Source organism: Schistocerca gregaria, chromosome 8 (genome assembly GCF_023897955.1).
Source record: "Schistocerca gregaria isolate iqSchGreg1 chromosome 8, iqSchGreg1.2, whole genome shotgun sequence".
In the NCBI taxonomy this organism is placed as follows: Eukaryota; Metazoa; Arthropoda; class Insecta; order Orthoptera; family Acrididae; genus Schistocerca; species Schistocerca gregaria.
This window is the reverse complement of record NC_064927.1, coordinates 410,473,832-410,496,071: the sequence shown is the minus strand read 5'-3', so window position 1 is coordinate 410,496,071 and position 22,240 is coordinate 410,473,832. Positions and strand designations below refer to the sequence as shown.

At 40.6% G+C, this 22,240-nt stretch overlaps 1 protein-coding gene across 1 annotated transcript in view; it reads right to left on the bottom strand.

Annotated features, from left to right (window-relative positions):
- The window catches only part of LOC126284006 (citron rho-interacting kinase), a 200,319-nt gene that overhangs the window by 4,456 nt on the left and 173,623 nt on the right, over nucleotides 1-22,240 (bottom strand). The window contains exons 29-33 of the mRNA XM_049982548.1: nucleotides 21,666-21,843; nucleotides 19,119-19,273; nucleotides 15,112-15,324; nucleotides 9,679-9,840; nucleotides 9,447-9,591 (exon numbers count right to left, since the gene is read on the bottom strand). Of these exons, the coding sequence (XP_049838505.1) occupies nucleotides 9,447-9,591; nucleotides 9,679-9,840; nucleotides 15,112-15,324; nucleotides 19,119-19,273; nucleotides 21,666-21,843 (853 nt within the window). The remainder of the gene's footprint in view (nucleotides 1-9,446; nucleotides 9,592-9,678; nucleotides 9,841-15,111; nucleotides 15,325-19,118; nucleotides 19,274-21,665; nucleotides 21,844-22,240) is intronic.

The following is a 22,240-nucleotide window of genomic DNA, read 5'->3' as shown; positions in this document are numbered from 1 at the left end:
GTGGAAGTTTCTTTCTATTTTAGTTACATCATTATAAATTAGATAGCTGCAGGAGATTGGTACGAGTCTGGTTTATATGTCCTTAAATTGTTATTTTTAAGCCAGGGAAAGATTTCTGCTTTGCTGGTGTTTGGGCTTGGTGTTTACTCTGTAACTGATGAATTATAACTGTCAATGACCCCCTTTGAAGCAAGGTATGACAAGAATTGTGAATCACATCACTAAACTGCTAGCATTCATTTCTGAAAGGAAGTTACTGCTGTTTTTCTTAGACATAAACACAAGTTTATTCTCTGAAACAAAACCAGAAGAAGAGTCAGCAGGCAGAATAATTATCCCAGAACCTATTCCTTTGACCCACGTTTCATCGAGGTAATACATTGTTGAACTACCTCCTCCTCTTATATCATTTATCTTTATATGGCATACAGTTCATGCTGCACCTGTATCACTTCTTTGAACTAAAAACTCTCACCTCAACATATCTGGAACCAATGTCTTTTAAAATTCTTTACATTGACGAAGCACTTACTCTTGAAGCCCATTTTCTCCTGCATAACTGTAAAACGTTTTTGTGATGTTGGACATTGATCTTTCACATGGAGCACTTTAAAACATCACTGTTAAAACCATCCATTTGTGTTACAGGTTCCTTGCAATTTTGATGCTTCCCAGGTGACACAAAACCAACTTTTTCTACAGTTCCTACAGCTCTGGCACTTTTGTTTACAATTCTCTTTACAGTTCTCTTGCGAACACCACATGGTTCTGGAGTCCGTTCTTGTGTCTTCAAATGTCAGCAACAGTAGGCCTACTTTCAAATTGACATTTGAAAAAGTTATAAATGCAGCAAATAATTCCCCTCACCTGCTTGTGAAGCACTTCACCTTTATTGCCATCACCTGATATATATATATATTTTAAATCGCTCTTAGACATTTACAGATACACAATCACTGCTATATAGCTGCAAGAAAAAAATAAATAAATAAAAATAAAACACAAAGAAACAGTTGAATGAATAATTTGGTTACCGCGAAGTACTGCAACAGTGCAGCATACAGGAGCGAGATTCTCGCTTTCTAGCTGTAACTCGCTGCTAGCGGCTCGGAAAGAAAAGGAATATTACTGGCTGCCAGTGGCTAGTGAAGGGGGGTGCACAGAATGGCTGAAAATTGGGCCGCCTTCCTACATTATGCGAACTTTAGGACATAGAAAAAGATATTTATAAGAAATGTTGAGAACTGACACAAGAGATTGAGGGAGCCACAGTTGCCTCCATGCTGACAAGTTGACAGCGCACAAATATCTGAATGCTGTGGGGGATGGGGAACACACCCGGAAGACATGCAGCTATGCAAGCACATTTGTTGTGATGTGAGAAACAGGCGGCTCTGCTAGTGTGCGTTTTGACAGCTATAAAGGTGCGCTGGCCTTGCTCAGCTGAGCTCAGAGAGGCCATTCGAGCATTGCAGCATTGTCAATTGATGGCAGCACCTCTGAGTCTCAGAAACTGGCGAACACTCAGTATGAGAAATACCATAACTGCAGAAGAGGGGGCAGGTAAATGCAGGCTATGTCGCATTATCGAGAAAACCCAGGCACTCCAGTTGTTGGCGGTAAACATGGAGAGGGCAGCTGCCATGGATGAACTGAGTGACCAGTATTGATATTAAATAAGACAAAATTCAATAACAACTGAATCCAACTAATTACAGAAAAAACATTAAAGTAGTTATAAAGAGGAAAGTAAGACGAGAGAGCAGGTGAAAACATGCCCTCAATTAAAAAAAGGTAGTTTTTAAATTACAAAATAGTAAAAAGTTTTGTAACTGTAATTAACTCTGAAGATCAATATCACACCACCACCTCGTGTGATTTTCACAAACTACGTGACTACAGATAGGATTCTGAATACTATCTGTAAATAATAGCATATTTTCAGTAAACATTATATATTTCAAATTACATGCTGAAATACACTTTCCCTTCAGAAGAAGGTGAATTTTGAATATTAAAAGCACTGGCAGCATTTTGATTATCCAGGGTAATGGGGGAGAGAAGATGCACAAATAATTGAAAAACATGGTTAATCGAGATATTTTCAAACATGTATTTGTGATGATGTCTACTGGATGGGTGGTAGCAGCACAGTTCACAGCCAATGTCTGAATGCTCAGGCTCAGCTTGACGCAGTCGTCTACACTGCTGGTCTGACTTCAGGTGTGCAACAGCCCTATTGGCTGGCAATCCGTGCTGCTGATCCCCATGTGCGTAACTTATGTGCTTTTTTTAGATGCAGGAATAGTCCATGCATGAATAACGGTGTATTAAGTTTAATGTATTTTTATTTACTAGCATAAAGGAGGCTAAAATAGCATTTATAATCAGAAAATCCCTATTACTGAAAAAAAGAAATATTTAACTTGGAGAAAAAACCAAGAACAGCTATGGTAAGCTGAGGAAATCTGCATGTGTGAGGAAATTCTGAAAAGTAATGCCTCCAAATTTTTTAACCGATAACTATTAAAGCTTTTCAAATAACATTTAACATTTTACATCTTTATTATTCGTGTCCACACATTTTCAGACCTCTGTTGCTAGAGGACTCCGAATTGTAGTGTGTAACATGGTGACGTGTAACTTAACTATGTCGGAGCATGAAAGCTGTATTTGAGTTTTGAATTCGAAAAGTCCATCAACACATGGAGCACCTTGTTGTTCAGCATAGCAATGCCAGACTACACACAAGCAGTGCAGCATCTGCAACAATAAGTTGTCTTGGTTTCACTGTCCTTTATCATCCTCCATACAGTCTGGACTTGGTCCCATCCAATTTCCATCTGTTCTAAAATTTAAAGAACACCTTAGAGGACTTCACTTTCATAGCAATGATGGGGTCCAAGCAGAGATGATGTTGTCACTGTGTGAACAAAGTCAAAAATTCTACAATGATAGTATCAACAAACTGGTCCCGCGTTGTAAGAAATGTGCTAATCACAAGGTGACTACACCGAGAAATAAATATGTGGACATAAAGAATAAAGATGTAGTGTGTTATAACATTTGTTTTCTTTAAAAAGTTCTACAAATTTTCACATAAAAATTCGGAGGCATTACTATGCAGGACACCCTCCTAAATTAGTGTAAAACTGGGAGAGGCTATCTGGAGCTTATTTTCATGAAGGGAGGATCAATGGCGATGCCAAAGGGATACCACCTCCTGACAGACAGGAACGCAGAGATCATTGGAGGGAATAGAGGAACTAGTGGGCTGAGGTACAAGGACTGCAGCCTTGGCAGTTGCATCAGCAGCCTTGTTTCCTGGTAGACCGACATAACTAGGAACCCTCATAAACATCACAAGAGTGAGTACGTGACAGTTTTCCTGGACCCATCACACTAAGGGACGGGCAGTGTACAGCGAACATAGACTTTGAATGATGCTGAGAGAGTCTGAGCAGAGGACACAACTGAAAAGTCTGTGTCGCTGGATGTGCTCTGTGGCCTGATACAGGGCGAAGAGCTCGACTGTAAATAGTGAGCGGGGTGCCAGAAGCCAATATCAAAAGACATGGGCGCCAACGACACCAGAAACCACGGTCAGTCCCAGAGCCATGAGTGTACACAAAGATACTATCGCAAAGTTCCATGTGAAGGACATGAAATTGAAGGTGTTAGAGCAAGGCTGGAGTAGTGTCTTAGGAAGCGAATGAAGGCCAAGGATAACATGGGCTGTTTCATGAAACCAAGATGGTGAAGGGTTCACACCCCACAGGTAATGCCGCAGGTAGTGTGAAGTTAAGCTGCCAAAGCAAGTGCCGAAAGCAGACTCCAGGAGGTAACAGAGAAGAGGGATGCAATCCATACTGGTAATCAAAGGAATTGTCAAAAAAGAAGGCATAGGATGGGTGGTCATGCATGGTAGACAAATGGCATGCATACCTGTTGAGGAGAAAGTCACGGCGGTAGGACAGTGGTCGTTCAGCAGTTTCAGCACACAAACTCTCAACCAGGCTAGTGTAAAAGGCACCAGTAGCCAAACGGATGCCACAATGGTGGATAGTGTTGAGACAGTGTAAGAGGGATGGATGTGCAGACACACAAACACAGCAACCATAGTTGAGTTTTAAATGGACAAGAGACGGGTACAAATGGAGGAGGGTGGATCGATTTGCATCCCAGCAAGCACCATTGAGGACACGTAGAACACTGAGTGTACAGCAAGCTGCCATGTAAGAAACAAAGGAGGACAAAGTGTATATCCTATCAAGCATGAGCCCCAGGAATCTTTTAGTTCAACCACTGGAAGAGCAACAGGCCCAAGATGTACAGATGATGAGAGAAACCAATTGTGCCACCAGGTAATCATACAGACTGTTTTGTCAGTCAAAAAATGAAAGGAACTTTCGATGCTCCAGGACTAAAGACGATCAAGACATTGCTGAAGACCCCACTCAGTCAGACAGGTCGGTGAAGAAATGCAATAGATGGCAAAATCGTCAACAAAAATGTAGCCAGAGATGCCGGGTGGGAGACGGCATCATAGGGTTAATGGCGATAACAAAGAGGATGACTCCCAGGACGGCATCCTGAGGCACTCCGGTTTCCTGGATAAAGGTGTCTGACAAAGCAAAACTCACATGCATCTTCAAAACTTGGTCCTTTAAAAATTCCTGAAGAAAACAGGTCAGGCTGGTACGGAAGCCCCATGCAAAAAATGTACGGAGGATACCAGCTCTCCAGAAAGTGTCATAGCCTTCTCCAAATTAAAAAACACAGCCACAGTCTGGGATTTCCGCAGAAAACCATTCATGACATGTGTTGACAAAGTAACAAGCTGGTCAACTGCAGAATGACGTGCTAGAAATCCACATTGTGCAGCCGTTAGTAAATTGCGAGACGCGAATCACCATACCAGCTGGGCATGAATCACATGTTCTATCACCTTGCAAACGCAGCTGGTGAGAGAGATGGGGGCAGTACCTAGAAGGTAGGTTTGTGTCCTTACTAGGCTTATGGGTACAATGGTGGCTCCACGGCAACGTCCAGGAAATGCGCCCTCTGCCCAGATGCAGTTGTATGTATTAAGCAGAAAGTGCTTGCTCGCAAGAGTCAGATACTGCAACATTTGAATGTGGACAGTGTCCAGCCCTGGGGTGGAGGATCGGGATGAACCGAGAGCATGATGTAGCTCTCTCGTAGTAAAGGTGGCATTGTAGCACTCACGATTCGGAGAAGAGTATTGCCTGAGCCTCCTCCACTTGTTTCCGATGAAGGAAACCAGGGTGATAGTGGGAGCAGCTCGAAATATCCGCAAAATGGCAGCCCAAGGTGTTGGAGATAACAATAGAATCCACAATGACATCATCTGCTGCTGTCAGGCTGGAAATTGGGAAATGGATCTTTGTCCCAGAGAGCCGTCGGAAGTTGGCCCACACTACTGAGAAGTGGTGGAACTGTTAAAAGAACTAGTGAATGAAATCCAGCTAGCTTTCTAGCAATCCTGAAGAATGCAACGATACTTTGCTTGCCTCTGTTTATAACGAATGTAGTTTGCCATTGTAGGATGGTGGTTAAAAATGTGGAGAGCATGTGCGCGTGAATTGTGTTGCGATATGCCTCAGTCCCCCAAGGGACTGGACACGGCGTGGTAAAGAGGAAGTACGAGGAATGGAACGTTCTGCAGCAGTAAGGATAACGTTTGCGGAGATATTCCACCTTGTCATCACAACTGGGGAAACCTTGTTCTTTGAAGGTCACCAAGGAGGAGTAAAGCCACCAGTCAGCCTTAGTAGCCATTTTGGTGTGCACGCAGGTGGGTATCTGAGTAGGGGTCAGAACAAAATGGATCACTAAAGACAGTGGGCAAGCTGGGCAGTGTAGAAGGTTAGGTCCAAATGGGAATAGGTGTGCAGGGAATCAGAAAGGAAAGTGGGTGCTCCAGTGTTAAGGTAGAAGGGGTTAAGTTGATTAAGGAGGTCAGTGAAGAGGGCACCTCTGACAGGTCCTGGGATAACCCCAAAGGGGATGATGCACATTAAAGTCACCAAGTAGAGAAAAACAGAGGAGGTAGGTGTCAAATAAGGTGAAGGAATTCTGTCCTGTTGACACTGAATGATGGAGGGACATAAATGGTACAGAGGGAAAAAGTCAGTTGAAGGAAAGGGTGGACTGCAACAGCTTGAAGATGGGAAGTGAGGGAGATGAGTTGAGTATGAACGCCATCCCATATGAGCAGAATGACACGCGGAAGCTCAAAGAGGTCTTGAGGACATAATTTTATTTCCTGTACGCAGAGTATAAGGGGATGCTGTGAGGCTAAAAGTAGCCGTAAAACCTCTTTGTGGGACCGAAGGCCGTGAACATTCCGTCGGAGGACAGTCATGATGAGGAAGAAATGAAAGGGGTGTCACCTCGGCAGCTGCCGAGTGACAGCCTGTGAAGACCAGCTGCTACAGGGCATAGAAGCACGAGGACCCTGTCCCATGAGCGCCACAGCAGCATTGGCTTGCCCGTGCTATATGTCTGTGGAGTCCAATGCAGAAAAACGGTTGGTGATGTGCAGCGACGACACGGAGGCTGGCTGGGCTAAGGCATCATGTGGCAACACTGTCAAAGAGCATCTTTGAGTCAGCGAAGGAAAAGACCTTTGGTGGACTTCTTCAAGCCTTTCCGGCTACAGGAAGACCCGTGTGTTGGTTGGCTTGAGGGACGTAGGGAGTCTTTACGGGAGTACTCCTCCTGTCCTTTCTGGCCTATCGATTGTGAAGCTGATGGCTTCACCCTTGACGCAAGAGTTTGATTGTTTGTTGCACAGCTGGATGGGGCGATGGCGACATTAACTTGACACTGGGCAATTTCTCAACGTCAGAGCTGAATTTGAGGTCGCACGTCTGTGTGGCCATGACCTTCATGTAGCAAAAACAGAACTGTAAGTGCCAGACAGGAGAACGCAGGGTTTGCAACTAGCCAATAATTTGTGAGCAACTTTTTCCTTTACCCATATCTCCTGGACAGCCTGCTCAACAAGATACACGAGACAATCCCGAGGGGAGGGGGCATGGCCACCATTGCAGTTGATCCAGTGGGGAGGAGGAGGCGAACAATCACCCTCATGCACAGGTTACACATTTGGCTGGGTGTCGACAAGAGGTTCTAGTGCAGTTGAAACAATGACACCGGTAGTAGCGCATCTGGTTCTCAATGTACAGCAGGACTGTGATAATTTTATAGCCTGCTTTGATCTTGGACGGAAGCACCACTCTATCAAAATTGAGAAAGAGAGTGCATGTGGGCACTAAGGAGGAATCTATCTTTTTCATTATACAATGGACGACAATGATACACTGATCAGAGAGGTAAGACTGTATTTCGGCCTCAGTCAGACCGTCGAGCAGCCTGGCATAAATTACACCACAGGAAGAATTCAAAGTTCTCTGGGGCGCGACATGAACAGGACAGCTGCGGAGAAGCGATGCAGCAAGCAGTTAGTTGTTGTGCTAGCGAATCTGAAGTACTCTCCAAAAGCGAAGATCCATTTCGTAAACGAGGGCAAGATTTGACAGGTCCAGCAATAGCATCAACATCTTTCTGAATAATAAATGGATTTACCGTCGTGAAGGACTGTCCGTCTTCAGCAATTGAAACCACAAGGAACTATGGTGCAGTTGGAAGGATTTTTGAATTGTTAGCCTCATTCTGTTTACGTTTCGTGGATGTTGATTGTGAATATGATTGGCTCATTGTGAGAAAATCCCCAATGATTGCCAGCATCTGCGATGGCATGCTCCTCCAAACTGGGGGCCCCTTTCACAAGAGGGCACATCCGCCTTAGGCTTTTTTTCACACTCGGGTAACACCTCCTCAATACCTGACAGAGATACCAATCGGCAATTTGAGAAGATAGCAGCTCAGACAATCGCATGGGGTATGTGCGAACCCTACCTGTCAACCCAGGGCTGGGAATTACGCATTACCCAGTCACCCGTTATGCGCCAGATGCATGGGTCAGCCGTCAGGAGTGCACAGGGAAGAGGAAGAAAAAGAGGAACCTCAAACGCCAAAGTGGACAAACGAGAGGAGAAGGGGAAACAAAGAAAGAAAAGGGAATGAAAAACAGTGGTGAGACTGTTCTTATGTCAACAATAGATAATGTGGAACATTCCCAATAACATACCAGCCTTTTTCCCCAAGGGAGGGGAAAACAACAGCAAGAGGATAGACATGCAGCACAGAAGGGAAAAGATGCTGCAAAGGCTGGGGCCCCTTGGTAGCCAAGCACGAACCCGCCAAAGAGTGGTAAGCCCCCTGTGGGGTGTGGGTGTGGGGGGGTTGATGGAAATAGGTATGTAATCCATAACATGCATCTGAATTGTGTGGTGAATTATCAGATCGTCTCTCTTATTTTCCTGTCACTTTATAATTGCTTCTACTCGTCATCCTTTTCCCGCAGGCCCATTAAGCACTGCATCAAGCATTATATTTACACTGTCTCCAATACTGCTTCAACTGTTCACCTTTTTCTTTCTTCTGTCACTGTCCATTTTCTTCCCTGTCCTTTTGGAAATGTTGTCCTCCAACCTCCTAATTTTGTTTCTATATTTTGTTCTGTCTACAGTATCTTGCTAATTCACACCTGTTCGTTTCAGGTCTTTTAAATTTTTAAAATTGTACTCAGTTTTTTTTGTCAGTTTGCTAGGAATCATTCTTTGGATGTACCTGTAGAACATTGGTCTTATCTTCCTCACTCTGTCCGACTTTTTTTAAACGATTTTATACTTCGGCGTGACTCCTTAAATTAAACATTCTACTACTGTACTGTTTTCTAGGATCTGCCTCACAGATTTTCTGTCTTTTCCATTATTTCTTCACCTATTTTTATTGATTCTAAAATTAGTGTTGCTGATGCAGTTGTGCATTCTGGTCACATTACTGTCTTGTAATAACGAAGTTTCGCATTCATAGATATTTTTCATTATAAGCATCTTTTTTAAGTGACTTGCTACATCAGTCTGTCTTAATCTTGCTCCGATAGCCCCTCCTAGATACTTAAATTTGCCTGTCTTTCTGGTGTTTCTATAATTTGCGCTAAATTTTGATAATGCAGTCTTGTTTGTCATTCTCTCTCTCTCTCTCTCTCTAAAAAAATATTGAAATTCTCTTTTTCCCAATTAATTTGTATACTAATTTTGTGTTAGATTCTGCCAATGTCTTCCTACATTCTCTAAGCAATTTTCTACATTCACAATTGCCTCTACTACTATACAGGTTTAAACACTGCATTCTATTTCTTTAGCTCCGAAAAGGGGAGCATTTGGTTACGATTATCCAATCAACTCATTTTTTTCCAATCTTTTCAGACTGCAAACTATTTTGGGAAGACAGGGCAGAATACATTGATTTCTAGTAGGTCATTTCAGTGCATTTCATGTAACACTATGTACCTGTCTTGTGAAGTAGTAGTAGTAAGACTGGAAGAACTGCCGAGCGAATCTGTTTGAAAGGTGAGAGCAGCTTCCAAATGAATGAGTTCCACTCCACTGCTGGATACGCTAGCTAAACAAACTGCATCAAGCCTGTTTGTCTGTCCTGAAAACACAAAGGAATATCCTCTAAAATCAATACAGTTAATTACATTCAGTGAGCAAAATTAAATGATTCAAGGGAGAAACTCACCCAGGAACCGTGGATTGCTGAAGTAAATAAACCTCTGCTCTGGATAATTTATTATAGTCGAATCATCAGGATCGTCTTTGGAGCGTCTGAAAGACGCATGTGATAATCTCATAACTTCAACACAACCAAAGTGGAAAATAAATAAATATGGCTTGCAGAAACCTGTCAACAGAGAATTTAATTCATTTATTTATTCTCATAGACAAAGACAAGATTTATTCTGGATTGTGGACATATGTTTAAATTCACAACTTTGTGGAAACAAAAACAGAAATTCAACACATCAATTACTTTGAAATAATGTGGTCCATGGAGATAATTACTCCTCTGAGAAGAATTCTCTAATACTCAAAAAGCACTTATTAGTAACAAACCCTTTCTGTGTCACTTCTATGCAGCTTAGTTAGAAAAATTTTAAGTACGGTACATGTTTTTATATAATTTGATCCCCTTGTAAAAGGTGTGGTCTTCGATGACTTTTGTGCTATACCTTGTCACAATATTTCCTAGTGTTTTTTGAATGATTTCATGATGCCTTCATATGCCATTCTCTTTCATGTATGACTGCTCAATGTCGGCATTAGGCCATTTTCAAATATTTAAAATGGGAGCATTATACATTAGTGACACGGTGATTTTGACATAGGAACAAGTCATATATACAGATATACTAGGCACATTATAACTTACTTTATGGATGAGTCTTTCATAGTATATTATGTCATGTATATCCTTGCATATAATGGTCATGAAATAAATTAGAAAGGTGTTTTGCTATTTTAGGAACATGTTATTTAGAGCAGTTGTTCCTTCCCTAGTGTTACAAATACACTATATGATCTGAAGTATCCAGACACCTGGCTGAAAATGACTTGCAAGTTTGTGGCACCTCCATCGGTAATGCTGGAATTCAATATGGTGTTGGCCCACCCATTAGCCTTGATGACAGCTTCTACTCTCGCAGGCATATGTTCAATCAGGTGCAGGAAGGTTTCTTCGGGAATGGCAGCCCATTCTTTATGGGGTGCTGCAATGAGGAGAGGTATCAATGTTGATCGGTGAGGCCTGGCATGAAGTCGGCGTTCCAAAACATCCCAAAGGTGTTCTATATGATTCAGGTCAGGACTCTGTGCAGGCCAGTCCACCATTGGCCTTGTGTTATGAACAGGTGCTAGATTGTGTTGAAAGGTCCAATCGCAATCCCCGAATTGCTCTCCAACGGTGGGAAGCGAGATGGTGCTTGAAACATCAATGTAGGCCTGTGCTATGATAGTGCTACACAAAACAAGGAGTGCAAGCCCCCTTCCTGAGAAATATGACCACATCACAATACGACCTCCTACGAATTTAACTGCTGGCACTACACTCACTGGCAGATGGCGTTCACTGGGCATTCGCCATACACCACACCCTGCCATTGGATTGCCATATTGTGTACCATGATTTGTCACTCCACACAACGTTTTTCCACAGCTCAATCATCCAATGTTCACGCTCCTTACATCAAGTGAAGCTTCATTTGGCATTTACCAGTGTCATGTGCGGCTTACGAGCAGCTGCTCGACCGTGAAATCAAAGTTTTCTCGCATCTCACCTTCATAGTACTTGCAGTGGATCCTGATACAGTTTGGAATTCCTGTGTGATGGTCTGGATAGATGTCTACCTATTACACAACATTATGACCCTCTTCAACTGTGGGCGGTCTCTCTCAGTCATCAGACGAGGTCGGCCTGTGCGGTTTTGTGCTGTTGTGTGTCCTTTCACATCTCCACTTCACTATTACATTAGAAACAGTGGACCTGAGAGTGTGGAAATCTCGCGTACAGACGTATGACACAAGTGACACCCGATCACCCGATCACTCGACTACGTTTGAAGTCCATGAATTCCACAGAGTGCCCCATTCTGCTCTCACGGTGTCTAATGACTACTGAGGTCACTGATATGGAGTACCATGCTGTGCATGGCACCTAATATGAAAAACTTATGTTTTGGGGGGGTGTTCGGATACTTTTGATTACATAGTGTATGTACAACTTTGATTAACAATAATGGAAATTCCCTGATGGAGCAATACATAAAGTAAGGGAAGAGCAACCATTTACCTATAGGAGACCTACGAGTAGAGCACACACAAACGTGAAAGAAAACAGCATTAACACTGGTTTTTGAGCTCTCGCCACTCCAGTGGCCACGGCAAGACTGTTCGTTAATACAATTGGTACCACTGCACATATTTTGAAATGTATAATAACGGCATTTAATCCGGGTACCTTCTATTAGGGATGGCGGTCATTGCTGAAACAACCGATTTTTGGTTATATCAGTTTAACCCGACTGTTAAAACTACTCACAATAACCAATTTCTGAAATAACCGATTTTCCGTTTTTTATTCTTATTATTTCCATAAGAGATGTAGAAACTGAAGAAAAACAGAAAATTTTGACACACCGGGGTCAAGACACACAGAATCAAAATATTAAATTAAACAGGCAAATAAAAGAAAATTTAGTCTGTCCATTGTTCACTGCCTTCCTCGAAAAAAGTGGTAAGTGGTTGAATATTTTAAAAAAATCACCAATATCCTTCTATTGATTCTACTTTTTTGAAACTCTACTAAAAAATCATCTTGTAATTGGGTATCATAACACTATTTGGGCATTACGAATAGTCAGTGCTGAAAGGTGAAAACTAAGGTTGTAGAATTCCCCCCCCCCCCCCCCCCCTCCCAACCCCTAGAGTTTTGTATACCTCTAAGTATTGTTTGTATGCTGTGTAAAATGCATCGAAGGCACACTCTTACTTATGAAGAAAAGTCTACCTTTGGCAGCAAGTGCAGCCAATAGTAAATGAAAAAAAAAGATGAAATTTCACATGTAAAAAAATATTATTTTGTTATGTTTTTGAATTTCCACTGCTACCAGTGAATCTTGAATCCTCACTGGTCATGCTGACAAAGTGTTATGAAATTATTTGAAACGTATAGACAGTGGAAATTAAAATGTCCTGCTCAAAGTCGGCCCGTTTGACGTTCTACCCCCCCCCATAAGTCTAAAAAAACCTTCTGTAGCATGTTAGAAATACTGTCTACAATTTACACAAAATTGCTGTCTTGTTTCAATCACTGCACAGCACCAAGTCCACTTTTCTAGATGACACTCTTCTTGTTTGCAATGTTTTACTTTTTGCTGTCATAAAAGCATGGGAAGAGTATAGAATACTGTGGGCCCGTTTACGTCATGTTACCTTTGCCTTCTGCTAGCTATCTTTGGCAACTGATATTGTCTGTCGTGCAGAAATATAAACATTTCAGTTCTGCTGTTAGTGTGAGAATTATGACTGTGTGAAAGCTTTTTTTGGATGATTTACCATTTAAAATGACAAGATATAGTGGTAAAGCATTTTGGAAAGTGGCTAACGCTCTCCATTTACATGTGAATAAACAGTTTCTACAAGTGAGTCAACATAATTCAGCGGAAAATAATTGTGAAGCTAAGATGACAAGCAGTTCACAGAACAAACTTTGAACTGGTGTACAGTTTTAGTCCACTAAAGAAAAAGTGAATAGTGGTTTTACAATAATTGATTTAGAAATTATGTATTCTATTATTAGAAATTCATATGCATGTGGTAACTGGGCAATAAATCTTTGAGATTATTTGACAGCAATAACAGAGATGGTATTGTGTGTAATATGCACTTGTTTCGAGACAGCTGTCAAATTGACATTCAGTCCTAAACACCAATTGCTAAGAATTGGGTGTATGAAGCCAACATAAGATTCCACTAGGGGATGAGATGTGTTGGTGTTGGAAGGGAAGGTAGCAATTTGTTTTGTGCATTAATGAATATGCCATCTCTGCCTGCCTCGTACTCAACACTAAACAACCATCTTCTGAACACCTTGGAAACAAAATGCAATAGCACTTTGTCAGAAGCAGTGAAAGAGGCAGTTTTATTTAACAAAGACATTCAGAAGAAGTAAATGACCCTTTGCCTTCTAGAGGCCTAAGTGTTTCACAGATGAAAAGGGGCCGCACCTCCTTACATCAGTTATAAATGTTGACACAGGAAAAGTTTTTGGATTTGCAGGTGATGTCCACATACTGTTCTATTTGTAAACAGAGGAAACCATTAGACAATAAGGAAAAAGAGACACAATGGCAAATAAAACAAAAAAATTTGCAGCAAGAATTATGATTGTTCTAGTGGTGGCATGGAGTTAGATATGTGAAATATCTTGGTGATGGAGATTCTAGTGCTTTTAAATCTGTTGTAGAAAGCAAGCCACATAGAAATGGACGCAACACTGAAAAGCTAGTGTGTATGGGTCACATTCATAAGAGGATGGGCAGGAAAATTCTGAAACTGAAATGAGAACAAAAAGGTGTAAAACTCAAAGATGGAAAGCCACTGGGTGGGCCACAATGCCTGCCTGACAAAGAGGTCCACAATTTGCAAATATATTATGGCAAAGGAATAAGATAAAACACTGGAGATTTGAAGGCAATGCAGAAGGCAGTGTGGGCAATATTTTTTCACGAGTTTTCAACTGATGAGAAGCCAGTACATAAATTGGGTGCTATATCCTGGTGCAAATATAAGAAGGCAAAAACAGGAAACAAAACCTATTCACATAAACACAGTCTTCCTGAAGCAATCTTAAACACCATAAAGCCAACATTCCGGTTTCTAACTCCTCCAGATTTGTTAAACAAATGTACCCGTGGTGGAATAAAAAACCTGAATGAGAGCTTCAACAGTCTCATTTGGAAGAGGTGCCCAGAAACAACATTAGCTCATACACTGTTGTTAAAAATTGCCACATATGATGCATGTCTGGTGTTTAATGATGGTAACATTGGAAGAATAAGAACCCTTACTGGATTAGGAATTGCTGCAGGTTTCTTCACTGAGAAGCTATTGAAGAGGATGGATACTGCAGGTGTTGGGCATTCTGAACTGTCTGAAGGATATAGCCAAAAGTGTATGCCAGAAACACCAGATAAAAAGGAAACAAGTACACGAAGAGCAAGAAGACAAATGTATAGTTTTTCTGCAGACTTCCTGTGGTACCAATTTTTTCTAAGTGTATTTTTGTCAAAATGATTTACTTTTCTGTGGAATTGAAATTGCTTTGTTCCATAAGCATATTTTTAAAAAAAATAAAATTTAAGAGCTTTAAACTGATATCAAAAAACTGTTCCACACATTTGCTTATCTGATTATTAAGAATTACCTACCACAGTATGAAAGTTTTAAGTAAAGTAATTTTTGTGAAAACATTCCTTGTGTGATAGCATGTGTTGCGAAAATTTCCAACACTGCCATGATCAAATTTTGAAGGTGGTTTGATGAACTCTTTTCACTGCACTTAAGTGTGATTTGCAGAGTATCCACATAGATGTAGATAAAAGCTCAAAATACTTACAGAATCCAAGAGGCATCTGGCTCCATTTAACATCATCTTCTCGCGTCCTCTGTCCATATTTGTCGACAAATACACCCAGTTCATTGAAACATAACAAAAATTCTTGCTCAGATGACGAATGTTTCATGTCCAAAATAGCAACTGGAAAGCTATTTAGTTTCTCAATGCCAAAAAATATATGAGACAAAGATGCATCTGACTGATCAAGAAACTCTGAAAGCATGAAACAAAATTTATTACTACAGTACATAGATATGAGTCTTCAAATATGAAACTAAGTTTTCTTCTACCACCAACTCAAACAAAATTGTTCAATACCCTCTCTGTTTCTATTGAAATTCTTTGATTTTATAACTTAGATACGCGGAGTTGCCTGCTGTCACTGTTTGGCTGCACTTATTTACCATACTATATTAACATGTTACTGTATCAACAGGCTTTGACCGCTGAAGCACTAATCACCTTTTTCTGAGAACGCTCATTTTGAGCTGTTAACTTACCCCACAGTGATTGTCAGAGTGGAAAGCGATAGCACAGCTACAATTTCTGCATATGGAATGAACAGCAAGGACACCCCAAGGAGTTTTTGCACTTATTTTTCAAAACAGTGAGTGAGGATGCAGTCAATTGTAATGTAAATGACCTTGGCAAACTTACAAAGTAATAACAAGACTACTTTGAGGTCATCTGGTGGCAAGGTATACTGATGCACAACAGAGCCATGACAAAACTGCAATAGTCAATTCCGGGTGGGCAGCTAGGTTGTACAGATATTCTTGTAGCAGTTAAGTTGATTGCGAAAAGGTAGGTGCGTGTGTGAGTGTGTGTGTGTGTGTGTGTGTGTGTGTGTGTGTGTGTGTGTGTGTGTGTGTGTGTGAGAGAGAGAGAGAGAGAGAGAGAGATGTTCACAGTACACAGTATATTTTGTCACTAAGCAGATGCGTGAAAAAATTTAAGTGTATGCAGGCATATTGGTGCCGTGAAGACTGGTAGCAAGTCGAGACAATTTTGTGAGTGGAAATAAAATTCAGGGTCTTCTAAAAAGAACTCCCTAGTTTCCAGTATACATTTAATTGAGAAATTAATGAAAAATTACATCAATGAGTACGTATCATGAGAGAGAATTTCTTCAAGTTTTGTTTAATGTTAGTAGACATCAACATATGATCCATTTGTTGCCCTGCACATATCGAGACATTATTCCACTTCTCGCCACATATTCACCAACATTTCAGGTGTAACTGTCCCAGCCACTGAGATGTTTCTTTCCCCTAAATGATTGATGTATCTAATCTTTTCACTGTACACAACATTTCTGACAGGGCCCCAAAAGAAAAAGTCCAGTGGGGTTAAGTCTGGGCTTTGTGGTGGCCAAGGTATTGGGTTATTCCTACCTATCCACCTTCCTGGAAAGCGAGTGTCAAGAGCAGCACACACGTGGTTGCTGTAAAGAGGTGGGGTGCCACCTTGTTAGAAGAACAAAAGCCCTTTTCCACCTCAATTTGTTCAACATCTTCAGAAGTTCTCAGTCTACCTGGTGAGTTTGCTTTTAAAACAGTACCTGTTTCCTTGAAAGACTTTAGACAATGATGGATAGTTTTTGTTGTAGATGGTTCACAACCATACTGACGTCTAAAATTATGTTGCACTGTTATAACTGACTCAGTTTTCATTGCCAAATAACACACTTCACTTTCTGTTGCAGAGTACACATTGTTGCTGAGTTGCACTGCACTGAACTGAGGGAACAGAGGGAAAAAAGAGCACTGGTGCCGCCTCAAGTTCAAGCAGAGTTGCTAACTGTGGGGAGCCAAACTTCGAGAGTTTATGAATCAAACACCACAAACTAAAACATATTCACCACAGCATATTATTTTGATAGCAATAACAATGAACAATTAAGGTTTTATGTTTGTGTTTCATATACTGTCACCCGGCACATGAACGTGATATAAACTGTTTTACCAAGTGCATAATGGAAATGAGTAATTTCATTCAGTGAGGCTGTACATTCAATTGTACACACACAGCTAACTCAGATAGCACCAGGTAAGTGTTCACCACTACAACGAAGAATACGAGAAAGTGGCCTCCTCTTTTTTAAAATTCAGCGAAGACTTATAATATACCCGCATACCATTGCCACCACTGTTGTCTACATAACAGACTCACTTTATAATGAAAAACTTAATCTGTTGGAAACAATATTAACATACTAGGCTTCTCAAGACCAGATGCAGTTTTGATATGCCACAGCAGCTGTAAGAATGTCAAATTCCATCTCATTAATGTACATTGGCTAGCAGATTGTGGACAAAAGGTTACCAGTAATGAATTATATTTTATCGTGGATAAACAATTTTCAAAAATTAGCAAAAGGCGTCAATTTCACAAATGCTCATCAATTGAAGACAAAGCCTGAACATGAGTCCGTGATCATATTTTGGCACTTTATTTTGCAAGTCCTCCTTTATCACACAAACTATTACACTTCACTATTACTAGTGTCGGCTACAGCCATCTCCAGATCACAAAATATTCTGATGTAGTATCAATGTTAAACTAAACATGAAGGTACATAGTAAATTCACAAATGCTGTAACAGACATGTGTTCAATAATTAAAAGTGGCAGTGTCAATGGTATGCAAGTTTTATTAAGCTGTAATTCCATGAGTGTCTTGTCACATTAATCAGCAATTTTACAGAATTTTTATTTTTTGCAATGATTTTTTTTGTGTGTGTTTGCATTATTGTGTGTAATGATGAGGAATTAGGTGCCACTAATATGGTGCACTTAGGTGTTGAGCATTGGTACAAAGAGGCATCAATCTCTTAATTCAATACAAAAATAACAAACGTCAACAAAGGAATTTAATATCCAATTTATACCATTTAAAGGGATACAGTATTCACATGGCACATTACATCTGTACCTGGGTAATAAAGTGATTGTTAAGTTTATTTATTTATCATCCCCTTTCAATATCAGGGTAGGAGAAGGTAGTGCTGCCACACAATGGTAACTGAAGAATAACTGCTTCTCTTTAATTGCCTGTGCTTGCTGATTAGTTACTAATATTTTCTTAAATTGCTTCCTCCCTTTCTTTGTTTCAGTCACAGTCTAACTGCCACCTCAGATTGTTGTAAATGAGAACCTGGCCCAGGCATAAGAACACACAGAGAAGGGAGGACAGGGAGAGGGGAAGGGAGAGAGAATGGAGAACGAATAAGCTACAGCTCTGCAAACATTCTCATGAAAATTATTCATCGACATAACAAGAAGTTAGGATCAGAACTACACTGCAATTCGTAAGTAGGGTAAAGTTCACTTGATACTGGTCTAATTACCCTCTTGACATGTCTGCTACTGTCTCCTTCTATCCAAAAGTATTTATGTCACACTTCCAATTTTCTTAAATACAATCTGACACCCCTCCCCCCAATTAAATAAAAAATTAGGCTGGTAACTTGATTGTATTACTTCGCACTTGTTCCTGGCCCACTCAACTTCTTCAGATTTTATTCCTTCTTACCGCTGCCATATATTTCTGTTAGTATGTTATTACTCCCACACTGTTACACTATAAAGAAAAGGCATAGTGTTAGGAAAACTGACGTAAATGTAAAATCAAATTCATTACTATTGCATTATTGTTAATGATAATATAACTAATAGGCTGTGCATATTGCAGTGTTGGCTGCCTTGTCCCCAAGAACCTCTGCTTTTGTAAGAGAGGGTCTTAAGTTCCCAATCTTACCACTTGATGTAAGCAGATAAGTATATAAACAAACATGGGAAACTCTATGTAAGGGAGTTTACTTTTCAATAATCAGTTGGATCATTCCTCAGCTTCTGGATACATAACTACAGAGACACCTTGTGTTATCATGCTGGTCATTTCATAGACAGTGATTTAATTCAGATTGTTATCCCTCAACACAAACATTTAAATTTGATACTGGCTACATCTACATCAAATAAAACAATATTTTTTTTAAGTCTTACCTTCGACAGATAGGTCACCAAGATCAATTTCATATACTCTGTGGCAACCGATAATAACTGAATGATCTGCAAAATGGATGCAACTACATGGCTCTGATGTTGGTATGTCTTTCACTAGTACAAACTTCGCCTGACTGGCAGACCAGCGAAGAAGCCTAAAAAGTTATTCATATAGAGTAAAATTTATTTAATTAAATTTATACTCTGCACAACTTATTTAAACTTTTCACCACAGATCACAGTAAAAGTGTACAAAATTATAATCCTCCAGAAATAATTTTGAGTAGGGAATGAAAATATTTGTGTCATACAAATCTGTGCTCATGATGATGGTGTATTTTCTCTTTTATGTACAGCAGTTCAGTTCAGGGTTATGGCACAAAATGTTTGTATATGCCAAAGGATTTATTTTTTTAAACGCTTGCATAAGTACCAAATTTTCCACTCAGTAATGACCCTATGGTTAAAATTGATATTCTGATGATTGTGAATAAAACTGGGAAACAAAGAGACAGCTGTTAACAGTAAAATACAGTTTCCTTACATTTCATGCATTAACAGTATTAGGAACACAACATATGCAAAACCAAGTACAGAATCTTTTAGCATTGGTTACACCACAAGCTGATATGATTGGCCTCCTCCTTGTCTAATCTTCAGCAGTGCTGACTGGTGATGGCAAGGTCTCAAGTTCTAATCTCGAAGACAACCTCCAATTTTTCTGTAGCATAATGTCTGGAGCGATGTTCACTCAGACATGTGGAGCACAGAGACAAGCCGACAAAGTGGTGCAACACAGAAAGGCTTGCACCAAGCTGGGAACAATGTGGACCATTGAAAAGTGTTGGAGAGTAAGAGATAAGAATAGATACAGAAGAAAAGAAAACAGGGAGCATAAATCAAATACAAGTGTGGGGGAAGAGGTATTTATACTTTATTTTGTCTACCTCTTAGCTGCTTCTTTCTACCCTATTTCCACTTTGTTTTATTCTCTGCACTTTGTTTACTTCCGTATCCATTTTCCTTCTCACTATCATTTTTCAAATGAGGCTGACACAGTGTTTACTGATGTGCTATCACTGACCTCCTACTTCCCAGTCATAGATAGACTTGCCAGCCACAGTCCATCACTGGAACTGCCTTCCGCAAACAACTGGATGACAATGCAGAGATACACTGCTCTACAGGCCCGCCAGCTTGTCTGTAGACAGGCAAGGGAAGTACAGGCCACCTGCCAGGTAGCTTTTTAGCACGCATACCATGCGCACAAGTCACAAGCACACCGTTGCCCAGCACCTCTCATCCAGTGTAGTACAATTCCCACCCCCTGTCGCTGATGCCTGCAGGTGCCTGGCTGTCTGCGTGTTGTCTCTCAGGCTGGAATGGCCTCGCATAGAGGGAGCCATATCCTGTGCTTTGAACCTAATAACAAACATCTTCATTTCTTTTCCAAATGAATATAATTTTGCAGTTGGTCATGTTTTGTCTCTAGGACTGAGTGTCTTGTTAGCAGTGAATAATTAGAATTTGTAATTCCCCCAAAAATATTAATATTTTCTTATGTGTGGATTATTTTGTTGACAGATAATCTTGAAGTGGACCTTGAACTAACAGTGAGTGCAACAGAGAGAAACCCAAAATACTTTTTTGTTGAGTGTTCTACTGCTTTTATAAATTACATTATGTGACCCCTTAAGTGCACAGATTAATATTAAATGGTACTTATAAAGAGTTGATCAAAATAGGAACAGGTTTATCCACAGAAATCATGTCTTCAGAGTATATCACCTTTACATTGGCTTCCAAGTGGTTTGCTACCCTACCGAAAATCAAATATTTCCTATTTTCTAGCCTGAAGTAAAAAAACCGCTGCTACTGAAAGGCAAGGCTCGCGCGCGCGCGATTGAGTGTGAGCGCTCTGCTGACTAAAGGTACTGGACAGCCCATATGCCTCTATGCAAAGTGAAAAATTTCTGAATAGAATTTCCATTTTTATCCTTGCACTGATGGCGACTGGAGTAAAATAAAAGAAAACTAGCAGCAGCAAGGAAAGATTTCCTGAAGGAAACAAATATATTAACATCAAACACTAAGTTGAGCATTAGCAAGTTCTTTTAGTATTTATCTTAATTGCAGTGGTGTACAAAAGTGAAACATTACTTTAAAAAGAATAGACAAGAAGATAATAGAAGCTTCCTAAATGTGGTTCTACAAAAGAATTCTCAAAATTAAATGGACAGATTCAATAACTAATGACGAGATACTGAATCTAATTCTAGAACAAAAGTTTGGCACAAGTTGACTAAAAGAATTAGTTGATAGGAGTCATCAAGGAACCATCAGTTTGGAAATGGAGGCAGGTGTGAGGAGGAGAGGGGTGTAGGATAAACATTGGACAGGCAGCCAAGGGTTCGGTAAAGCAATCAGGTTCAAATGGGTGAAGGTTGTGGTACAAGAAGCTTGCACGGAATGAACTAATGTGGAGAACTGAATCAAATTGGTCTTAAACTACCACAACAATAACAAACAAAATTAATTGTTACTCACCTGATCTTTGTGGCAGTAGCAACACATACAAGGTTCCGAGCTCCAGTCGCAAAGAGGTGATATGAATCAGAGCCTGGCAATATTGGCTGTAAATGCAATGCAGGTGCAGAGCACTCCGCTGCTTTAGCATTACACTCCAGGTGGGCCAGGTTGCAAAATACCAGAGTACGAGAGTCACCTGGAACATAGTTGTAGAACGAGCATTTAGCGAAGTTTTACTGGGACAGACCGTTCATCCTATGTACCGTATAATACTGCATTCAGAAGACTACTACTAGTAATGGGGTGCAAGAGACAACTCTGTGCAAACAGAGAGAGAGAGAGAGAGAGAGCGTGTGAGTTTGCAGATAACTGTTGGTGAGAAGGTTGACCACAAGACATGTAGGAGATGCAGTGTCAGTATGCCTGACTGCAGTCACAACTTTGGGCACTCAGATCTCAGAGGTTGTGCAGGCTGTGAGTCAGTCTTGCCCAGCACCTCAAGGGTGTGCTGTGAGTACTGCCAAAGAAAAAAACGTCACATGCAACAACATGTTGGCACACACAATGCATTTTCCCACACACCACAGGGTACA